Below are 10,644 nucleotides of genomic sequence, written 5' to 3' on the forward strand. Positions count from 1 at the left end.
TTTTTTAGATTATCAAGACAGTGTTTCTCTGTATAGTCCTGGCTGTCCTGGAACTCACTCGGTAGACCAGTCTAGCCTCGAACTCAGAAATCCATCTGCCTCTGCCTCCCAGTGCTGGGATTAAAGGCATGCGCCACCACCACCCAGCTGTCCACATGGTATTATGATAGCCAACAAATAATCTGTAGTTTTATTATTTTATGTATATGCATGATGGCCTCCTTCATGTGTATGTCTCTACACCATGTGCATGCCATGTGCCTTCTGAGACAGGAGGCCATTGGATCCCCTAGCACTGAAGTTACAGATGGTTGTATATGAAGTGAGTACTGAGAATCGAACCTGGGTCCTCTGGAAGTTCAGCAAGTGCTCTTAACCACTTTGAACACCAGCTCCAGCCAGGTGGTGGTGGTGGACGCCTTTAATCCCAGCACTTGGGAGGCAGAGGCAGGCAGATTTCTGAGTTTGAGGCCAGCCTGGTCTACAGAGTGAGTTCCAGGACAGCCAGGGCTATACGGAGAAACCCCGTCTCGAAGGAAAAAAAAAAAAAAAAGAACACCAGCTCCGAATGATCCTCTTATTCTACCATTCTTACAATGAACCCGGAGCCCATAACTAACTTTAAACCTCTATCTTAGTGATACTTGTTCTATCCCAATGCCCTCTAAATTAGTAACTGTCTTGTGCTTTTGCAGGGTGAGGGGAGAATCGTTTATGAAAGCACTGCATGGGAATAGTGATCTAGGCATAACTAGAGAGCTGTCTGTGTGTGGTAACTGTCTTTAGGACTGAATCTGACTTCCATTTTCCACAATATTTACCTACTGCTGGATCTGGAATTCCTGGCCCTTGATTCTGCAAGATAACAAGAGCTGTACTTTGTGCTTAGTATTGTTCAGAGCCCTTTCAGTCTTCAGCCTGACATAAGTAACTGCTCAGAAGTTTCTTCTGTTAATAGGATCATATGATTATTATCATTTTTACTGTGTATAGGTATTTTGCCTGCACATATGTCTGTGTACTGCTTGAGTGCCTGGTAACTCCAGGGGTCAGAAGAGGATATTGAATCCCCTGGAACTGGAATTACAGATGTCTGTGAGCTGCTGTGTGGTTTTTTTGGAATTGAACCTGAGTCTTCTGGAAGAACAACCAATATTCTTACCTGTTGAGCTATCTCTTTGACCTGATAATTTCATTTCTCTTCTCTTTTTTCTTCCTTCCTTCCTTCTTTCCTTCCTTTCTTTTGTTGTTGTTTGTTTGTTTTTGTTTGTTTTTTTCCAGACAGGATTTCTCTGCCTCCTGAGTACTGAGATTAAAGGCATGTGCCATCATGCCCTGCCTGATTTATTTTTCCTTTTCAGTGGTATTGAGATTTGAACCTAGGGCCTCATGTTGTTAGATAAGTACTCTACCACTAAACTATACCTGTAAGCTTCTTTTACTTTTTATTTTGAGACAAAGTATCTCTCAGTTGCCTATACTAGTCCTGAACTTGCTTTGTAGCCTAGGCCAACCTTGAATGTGTGATCTTCCTGGATAGCTGGGATTATAGACCCTTGACCAAGCCTGGCCCTTCTGAAACTATATTCTTTTTTGTTATTTTGTTTTCAAGACAAGGTTAATCTCTGTAATCCTGCCTATATCTGTAGACCAGGCTGGCCACAAACTCCGTCTGCCCCTCTCTCTGCCTCTCTGCCTATGCCTTTGCCTACCAATTCTGGGATTAAAGGCCTGTACGTTAACCACTGCCTTTTGAAACCTCAAATTTATCCCCAGTGACACACTTCCTCCAACAAGGCCACACCTCCTAATCTTACCAAATAGTTTTACCACCTGGGGACCAACCATTCAAATATTAGAGCTTGTGGGGCTGTTTTTATTCAAAACACCACCTTCTTTTCCCTTGCCACAAGGGTTTTATAGCCATATCATAAAGCAAAATGCATTCAGGCCAACTTCAAAAGTCCCCATAGTCTTTCTTCAGTCAAGACTTTTTTTTTTTTAAAGATTTATTTATTATATGTAAGTACACTGTAGGTGTCTTTAGACACTCCAGAAGAGGGCATCAGATCTCATTATGGATGGTTGTGAGCCATCATGTGGTTGCTGGGATTTGAACTCACGACCTTCAGAAGAACAGTCAGCACTCTTAACCACTGAGCCATCTCTCCAGCCCCTAGTCAAGCCTTATTAAAAGTCCAAAATCTGGCAGGGTGGTGATGGTGCACGCCTTTAATCCCAGCATTTGGGAGGCAGAGGCAAGCGGATTTCTGAGTTCAAGGCCAGCCTGGTCTACAAAGTTGAGTTCTGGGACAGCCAAGAGAAGCCCTGTCTCAAAAAAACTGAGAAAAAAAAAGTCCAAAATCTCTTTTGCAACTTAAAGCAATCTCTTAACTGTACTCCCATGTAAGGTGAAAATTAAATTATATACTTTCAACATACAGTAGCATAGAATATACATTACATTCCAAAGGGAGGAAAGGGGGTACAATGAGGAACACTGAAACAAAACAAATTAGCATGTCGAACTTCAAGTTCCATATCTGATGTTGAGAGTAGGTGGCTCTTTGGCTCTCCTGTTCCTTCCCAGCAACTGTATCTGCATGTGGTATGTGCTTGTGAGTACAAGTGCTCTCTGAGGCCAGAGGCTTGAGATAGATGCCTTGGAACTGGAGTTACAGTTGGTTGTGAACTGTCCATTGTAGGTGCTTATACTGGCTCTTGAAAGGTCATGTCTAAACAGTTAATCTACATGGAGTCTGTTTGTGTTGGCACTGTTATATAGTTCTGACTAGTGGAGTGAACGGAACACACTGTGTGTTGGCGGGACATGGCTTCTCTCACCTTCTCCTTGCTTGGCTGCCCTTGACTCATCAAAGGGCCTGAAACATGATCTGAAACTTTCTTTGAGCTTCTCTGACTTCACTGCTCAGGATATTAGGCCCTTTTCTTTTTGTCTGCTGCCTTCCAGATAGTAAATCAGCCATTTTACCTTCAGTCAGTCTGCTCTCCTGGGCAGGAAAGGGATATAGTGGAACATGAACTCTTTTCATCCCAGCACAGGATCTGGTCAGTCCTAGAGCCTAGGAGGTTTGTTTGTTTGTTTGTTTTTGAGACAGGGTTTCTCTCTATAGCCCCAGCTGTCCTGGAACTCACTCTGTAGACCAGGCTGGCCTCGAACTCAGAAATCTACCTGCCTCTGCCTCCCAAGTGCTGGGATTAAAGGTGTGTGCCACCACCACCTGGCCATTAACTTTTTGCTCTCACCAAAGTCCTGACTTTGGTTCCCATCACCCACATGCATCTCCAGCCTGCAGTGAAGTTTTGATGTGTTCTTTGGAAAGGAGGTGACCTTGATCCTCATTAGATGAAACAGGTCAAAGATGAGACCCTGCTCAAAGCCAAAACTAGGAAAATGCCAGTATCTACAGGAGAACAGGATGATTTGGCTTAGAGTGGTGGACTTCTTACCTATAGACGTTGTAGCACAGGTCTGAGCATCCTTGGGCCAAGCTTTAAACTGATGCCATTAGCATAGTGTTTGCCTAGAAATTAGCATAAAATTGGTTCTAAGCCCTTGGCAAACCTCAAACCAGGATAAGAGATGAAGGGGTGTAGTCTGACATGCTGTCTACTACATTCACATGTATAGTACACCAAGAAAATAATGGACCTAGTTGCCATGATCTATGGATAATAAACCATCAGAGACCATAAAGGATGTGAAAGAGGAATGAAAGAACAAAATGAGAACAAGCCAGTTTGAAATGGAATGAAGAAGAACTTCTTATAAATTAAATATTCAATGTGGTGAATCAGCTTTCCAGTTAGGAACAGGTGGAAGCTTTGGATAAAGTTCAGAGGGTTTCTGTGTGTGGAGAAACCAGGCATGAAAAATTAGGGATAGCAGTTCAAGAGGAACACTCAGCTCCTTCTGTCAGTGGGTGTTTCCTGGTTCCTGAATGAGCTAAGAAGATGCAAACAATGTCATTAGAGATTGGGAGCAAAGCCTGACGTGGGCTGAACTGAGCTGAGTCAGTTATGGAAGGACCAGGTTGGGAAGAGGAAGAGGGTTGACTCAGCTTGATGTACCTCCTGAGCTCAGGGTAGACTCCAGGGCCTGGCAACTATAATCTCAGTACTTCTTTGGCAAGATTGAAAACAAACAAACAAACAAAAAAACAAAGCAGGAGGATCTTTGGAAGGCAAGATAGAAAATAGAGGCAGGAAGACCCTTGGAAGCTTATGGGCTAACTAGCTCACTTAGTGACAAACAATGAAAGTGATAGCAAACAAGGTAGAAGTCAGGACCCAAGGTTGTTCTCTGGCCTCCACATATATGTCTGCTCTTAGACACATTCAGGTATCATATGCATCTTATATGGGTTACAAAAGAATATAAGATGTTCAAAATTAGTAATGTGGTTTCTTTTCTTACCATTTTAGCCTTTGCTTCCTTATTTTGCTGGAGCCCAGCATGTTGGAATCAACATTCATGTAGACCAGGACTGCTGTCTCTTCCTCTAGTTGTGTCTCTCTGCCTGGGCAGTTGCTTTGATCCATGTGGTCCATCTTTGAGATTCACTTCTCAAAAGTGCCCTCAGCATGTCATCATCAGCAAAATCCCAAGTGCTGGAGGAGACAGCGCCTGGCTGCGAAGAAGAGCCAAAAGGAAAAACACTTCTTACTTGGGGGTCTCTTTTTGGTCACCGAAATGAGAAGATTGTCTTTACCAAAGGTGATGGCAGCCCAGAGGAGAGCCTGCTCACTGTCACCATCACAGAGACTACTGTTATTGAGTCGGACCTGGGTGTGTGGAGTTCAAGGGCTCTCATCTACCTCACGCTGTGGTTCTTCTTCAGCTTCTGTACACTGTTTCTCAACAAGTACATCCTGTCCTTGTTAGAGGGAGAGCCCAGCATGTTAGGTAAAGCCTCCTTGCTCCATGTGCACTCCTGGTAGCCCCACTGTTGAGTGACCAGAGGCCACCTGGAGGGAGGGAAAGGGCTAGAGGGACTTACCCAGATATGCTTCTGGAATGAAGGTGATATTCAGTGCTCATGTGTGGGAGACTTGTTCTCACCTTGGCCTCATGCCTCCCTCCACAGGTGCTGTGCAGATGCTGTCAACAACATTAATTGGATGTGTTAAAATATTTGTTCCTTGCTGTTTATATCAACATAAAACCCGGCTCTCTTACCCACCCAATTTCATCATGACTATGCTCTTTGTGGGCCTCATGAGGTAAAAATGTGTTGATTTTCTTAATTATTTTTCTTTTTAAGATATAAAATACCTTTCTAGTTACTAAGTGTTGAAACCCTATTGGAAGCCTTGGTGATTATTGCTATTAAGTGTGTGTTCAGGGTACAGGATACAATTATAGGGCTATAGAGTTGTGGGACATCTATCAGTTAGATTTTAGTTTTGTGGCCTTTAATGCCATTGTGTGCATTCCTTCTCAGATTCTTTGGTTGGTTGGTTGCTTGGTTGGCTGGTTTTTCAGAACAGGGTTTTTCTGTGTAGTAGTCCTGGCTGTCCTGGCCTCACTTTTTAGACCAGGTTGGCCTCAAACTCACAAGAGATCTGCCTGCCTCTGCCTCCTGAGTGCTCGGTGTACACTACCATGCTCTTCCTCAGATTCTTTTATAAAGTGACCATAAAAAGTAATTCATCTGGGTGTAGTAGTGCACGCCTTTAATCTCAGGACCTGGGAGGCAGTGGCAGATGGCTTTCTGTGAATTCAATGCCAGTCTAGTCTAATAGCGAGTTCCAAGACAGCTAGAGCTATATAGTGAGACCCTGTCATTAAAAAATAAAGTAACTCGGGGCTGGAGAGATGACTCAGTGGGTAAGAGCACTGACTGTTCTTCCAAAGGTCCTGAGTTCAAATCCCAGCAACCACATGATGGCTCAAAACCATCTCAGTGTACTACTCATAAACATACATACATACATACATACATACATACATACATACATATATACATAAATAAATAAATAAATCTAAAAAAAGAAAAAAGAAAAGAAAAAAAACCAAAACAAGGATGGACTGGAGAGATAGCACAGCAGTTAAGAATGCCAACTGTTCTTCCGAAAGTCATGAGTTCAAATCCCAGCAACCACATGGTGGTTCACAACCATCCGTAATGAGATCTGATACCCTCTTCTGGGGTGACTGAAGATACCTACAGTGTACCTACATATAAATAAATAAATCTTTTTTAAAAAAGTAACTCATTAGTGGTTGGAAGGTGTTTCCCATCCTTGAGTGTAATGGTGGCACCCTTACCTGGGACTCAAATTCCTGGTTGGGATGAGGGACCAGATGTGCCCACTGTTCATGACTGAGCACGTAGTCTCTGTTTTGTAAGTAGTCGGGTCCTTCTCACTGTGCTCTTTTCTTGTTTTGAGGTTTGCAACGGTGGTTTTGGGGCTGGTCAGCCTCAAGAATGTGGCAGTGTCTTTTGCTGAGACAGTGAAGAGCTCAGCTCCCATTTTCACTGTGATCATGTCTCGGATGATTCTGGGAGAGTACACAGGTAAGGCCTCTCTGGGTCCTTCTGTCTGGGCTGGACCTCATCCTTTTTTCCAGCTGTAGTGTTACTGACTGCCTATCATATGCCGGGTTTTGTTCAGCTTTCTAGAGCTTCTCAAAGCAGAGAGCAGTGACAGACCTAGGACCAACAGTGCTACGTCACTTGTTCTCACTGCTTGAAAAGTGTCCTTGGCGGTCACATGTGGTCTTCCGCAGTCCTTTGAGCAAGTGCTTCATCAAGCCTGCCGTGTGCTGGGGCTGTTGTTATGGGAGAATGCAGGGGTCAGAGGAGGATTGTACTTCATGACTTCCAGCTGGGTGGGGAGGTGAGTAGGAACTGGAAAATGACTATCCGGCCATACCTCCAAGGGCTGATCTTTGATCCAAAGCTGATAAGGCAAGGCCCACATTCAGTGATAGGGACTCTCTCTTTAATGGACAGTTAGGTGACCTCCCCAGTGTGCTCTGTGATTCTTTTGGCGTTTTTTGGAAACAAGAGTTTCTCTGTGTATCCCTGGCTGTCCTGGAACTAGCTCTGTAGACCAGGCTGGCCTCAAACTCAGAAATCTGCCGGCCTCTGCCTCCCAAGCACCAGGATTAAAGGTGTGCGCCACCACTGCCTGGCCACTTTGTGACTCTTGTTTGTTTTGGTTTTGTTTTTTGTTTTTGTGGGGTTTTTGTTGTTGTTGTTGTTTTGGGGGGGTTGTTTGTTTTTTGGTTTTTTTGAGACAGGGTTTCTCTGCATACCCCTGGCTGTTCTGGAACTCACTCAGTAGACCAGGCTGGCCTTGAACTCAGAAATCTGCCTGCCTCTGCCTCCCAAGCGCTAGGATTAAAGGCGAGCGCCACCACTGCCTGGCTGTTTTTGGTTTTTTGAGACAGGGTTTCTCTGCATAGCCCTGGTTGTCTTGGAACTCACTCTGTAGACCAGGCTGGCCTCGAACTCAGAAATCCACCTGCCTCTGCCTCCCAAATACTGGGATTAAAGGCATGCTCAGGTAATATTTTCTCAAGTAATACCTCAGGCGTGCTCAGGTAATATTTTCTCAGGTAATACCTGCCCTGCTCAGGTAATATTTTCTCAAGACACGCCTAAGTGTCCTGAGCTTGGTCCTCTGGGTTCAGGGGTCTGTTAGTTCTTTGGTTACTCCTAAGTCCCTGCTCTGCATTGCATTGCATTGAATGCATTTTTAATTAAATATTTGTGTGTGTGTGTGTGTGTGTGTGTGTGTGTGTGTGTGTGAATGTGCATGAGAGAGACAGAGAGACAGACAGAGAGAGAGAGACAGACAGAGACTGACTGACTCTGAGTGTGTGTGTGTGTGTGTGTGTGTGTGTGTGTGAATGTGCATGAGAGAGACAGAGAGAGACAGACAGACAGAGACTGACTGACTCTGAGTGTGTGTGTGTGTGTGAGTGTGTGTGTGTGTGTGTGTGTGTATGTATGCATCCGTATAAGTTCTTGCAGAGGGGGCTGGAGAGATGGCTCAGTGGTTAAGAGCACTGACTGCTCTTCCAGAGGTTCTGAGTTCAACTCCCAGCAACCACAAGGTGGCTCACAACCATCTGCAATGTGATTTAATGCCCTCTTCTGGTATGTCTGAAGGCACCTACTCATATACATATAATAAATAAATAAATCTTTGGAAAAAAAAAGATTCCTACAGAGGCCAGAACAAGATCCCCTGTTACTGAATCACAGGCAGTGATAACCCTTAGGTAACCAAACTGGGGTCCCCAGAAAGAGCAGCAAGTAGTTGAAGCAGCTGAGCCATCTCTTCAGTACCCAAATGAGCTTTTTAATCTATTGTGAAGTGTGGGTTTTTTTGTTTTGTTTTGTTTTTGTTTTTTGTTTTTCAAAACAGGGTTTCTCTGTATATCCCTGGCTGTCCTACAACTAGCTCTGTAGACTAGGCTGTCCTTGAACTCAGAGACCTGCCTGCTTCTGCTTCCCAATTGCTGGTATTAAAGATATGCACCATACCTAGCTTGGTTTCGTATTTGTTTGTTTGTTTGGTTGGTTGGTTTTTGTTTTGTTTTGTTTTTCCTTCCCAATAAGAAATAAACTGAAGGAGCTAGCAGTGGGTGAAGGAGTCTATTGCCAAGGGTGATAACCTGAGTTCAATCCCCAGGACGTAATGGTGGAAGGTGAAAACTGTCTCCCACAGGTTATCCTCTAACATACAGACATATGTGCTATCACCTATATGCACCTGCACTTATGCACACCTGTTTTGTTATTGTCAGGGCTGCTGGTCAACCTGTCCCTCATTCCAGTTATGGGAGGACTAGCGTTGTGCACTGCCACGGAAATAAGCTTCAACATCCTGGGGTTTTCAGCTGCATTATCCACCAACATTATGGATTGGTGAGTTACAAAGCACAAGGGGAAATGATGAAGGAGTGGTTGCCTAAGACATGCTGGTTTTACTTTATCTAGTCCACAGATGTTCATACCCAAGCTAGGTCAGTCCCACTTCTGGGACTCAGAGCCAGGCTCCACTGTCCTGGTTTTTCTCCAGAAGTACAACAATGACTTCCGGATGAGGTGTGTTTTCTCCAGACCAAGATGGAGTTTGATGCGGTGTAATCCTGATTCTCAAAATGCTAACTAGAGAGATAGTTACACAGTCAGGGTAATTGTGATAATCAGGGTGATAACTAGGCCTTTGTGGTAGCACACATACCTGTCATCTCGGTAGGAGAACTGTCATAGCTGTAAGCCATCCAGGGATACATAGTGAGACACTACCTTAAATAACAACAACATCAAAACCATGGTGAAGGTGTCTTCTGACCTTCATATGTGTCCCATGGCATTCATGCACATACCCCATCCAGACATAAGCACTCTGTATGTGTGTCTATTAAAGTGTACAGCCAACCCTGTGATTAATACAATAATTCCAAGAAGCATGCCATCAACTCAGGAAAAATACAAGCTTAACCCTGTATGTCACATAGTTAATCTAAATAAAACCAAGGAAGAAGCCAGAGACTATCTCAAAGCTGTAAAGCCAGGCTACTGGATCTTTTTGTCTCTTCTTGGCTGAGTGACTATTTATATCCTGGTGTCAGGACTACAAAGATAAAAAGTTAACTTTCAGGTAGATGGCAGCCATTTGGCAAGGTCCTAGGGGAAAATGTTGGGTTGCTGTTGTTAGTGTTCTGGTCACACAGTCAGTTGAGGGCCAGATGCCATATTCTAGTCCTATTCCTTTTTATACTTTTTTTTTCCATACTGTGTAGTCCAGTCTATCTTTGAACTTGCAATCCCCCTGCCACATCTTCTGAGTGTGGAGACAACAGGTATTAGCCACATATAGTGTATCAGACAGGTGATCTTCATCCATGCCAACACAGAAGTTTACCACAAAACCTATTCATTCAGAACTTCTAATCAGTTTAAAGTTATTCCTATTTTTTGTTTTTGAGACAAGGTCTCTCTATTTAGCCATGATTTTCCTGAAACTCATTTTGTAGAGCAGACTAGTCTTGAACTCAGAGAGATCGACCTGCCTCTGTCTCCTGAGTGCTGGAATTTAAGGTATGCACTAGCATGTCTAGCCTTCCTTTTTTTGAGAGAAGGAGATGAGCCACCACAAGTGTCTATAGGTTTGTTATCACTGTTATTGCTCAAGACAACAGCTGACCTTGTAGTCATGAACAGAAATTGGATGTGCTCACCTTAGGAATGACTCCCTCTGGGCTGGCCTGCAAGGTTCGTGGTTCTCAGGAATCTAACAGGGTTAACCACACAGAACACCTCCTGTGAGAAGAAGCTTCATCTCTAGATATTCTCTGCAACCTGATTTTCCTGACTTCCTCTTGATTTTACAAACACTGAAACCTTCTGCTCAGAAGCCAATCTTCAGGGAACATGAATCTTTACCTGTTTTTTTACTGCCCTGTTGAGTGATCCTCTAAAAGGCAAAACCTCTAGATGAATCCTGAACATCTGCAGATGCTCTTGATTCATACTGTTCTGTTGTTTGAGACAGCCTCCTTGGTCACTATTCTGTCAGGGAGATCTTCTCCTCTCTTCTCCTCCCCTTTCTTTCCCTTTCCTCCCTTTCCCTCCCCTCCCCTTCTTTTTTTTTTTTTTT

The 10,644-nt window shown here is 43.8% G+C and overlaps 1 protein-coding gene across 5 annotated transcripts in view; it reads left to right on the top strand.

Moving 5' to 3' along the window:
* LOC116097146 (solute carrier family 35 member E2A) overlaps positions 1–10,644 on the top strand; it is a 22,671-nt gene that overhangs the window by 2,855 nt on the left and 9,172 nt on the right. For 4 of the 5 annotated variants that reach the window (XM_031379773.1, XM_031379768.1, XM_031379769.1 and 1 more), the window contains 4 exons: positions 4,447–4,927; positions 5,109–5,244; positions 6,415–6,542; positions 8,786–8,906. In XM_031379773.1, the coding sequence (XP_031235633.1) occupies positions 4,606–4,927; positions 5,109–5,244; positions 6,415–6,542; positions 8,786–8,906 (707 nt within the window). In that variant the 5' untranslated portion in view covers positions 4,447–4,605. The remainder of the gene's footprint in view (positions 1–4,446; positions 4,928–5,108; positions 5,245–6,414; positions 6,543–8,785; positions 8,907–10,644) is intronic. The other variant, XM_031379772.1, reaches the window with a different exon arrangement.

Source organism: Mastomys coucha, unplaced genomic scaffold (assembly GCF_008632895.1).
Source record: "Mastomys coucha isolate ucsf_1 unplaced genomic scaffold, UCSF_Mcou_1 pScaffold18, whole genome shotgun sequence".
Lineage (NCBI taxonomy): Eukaryota > Metazoa > Chordata > Mammalia > Rodentia > Muridae > Mastomys > Mastomys coucha.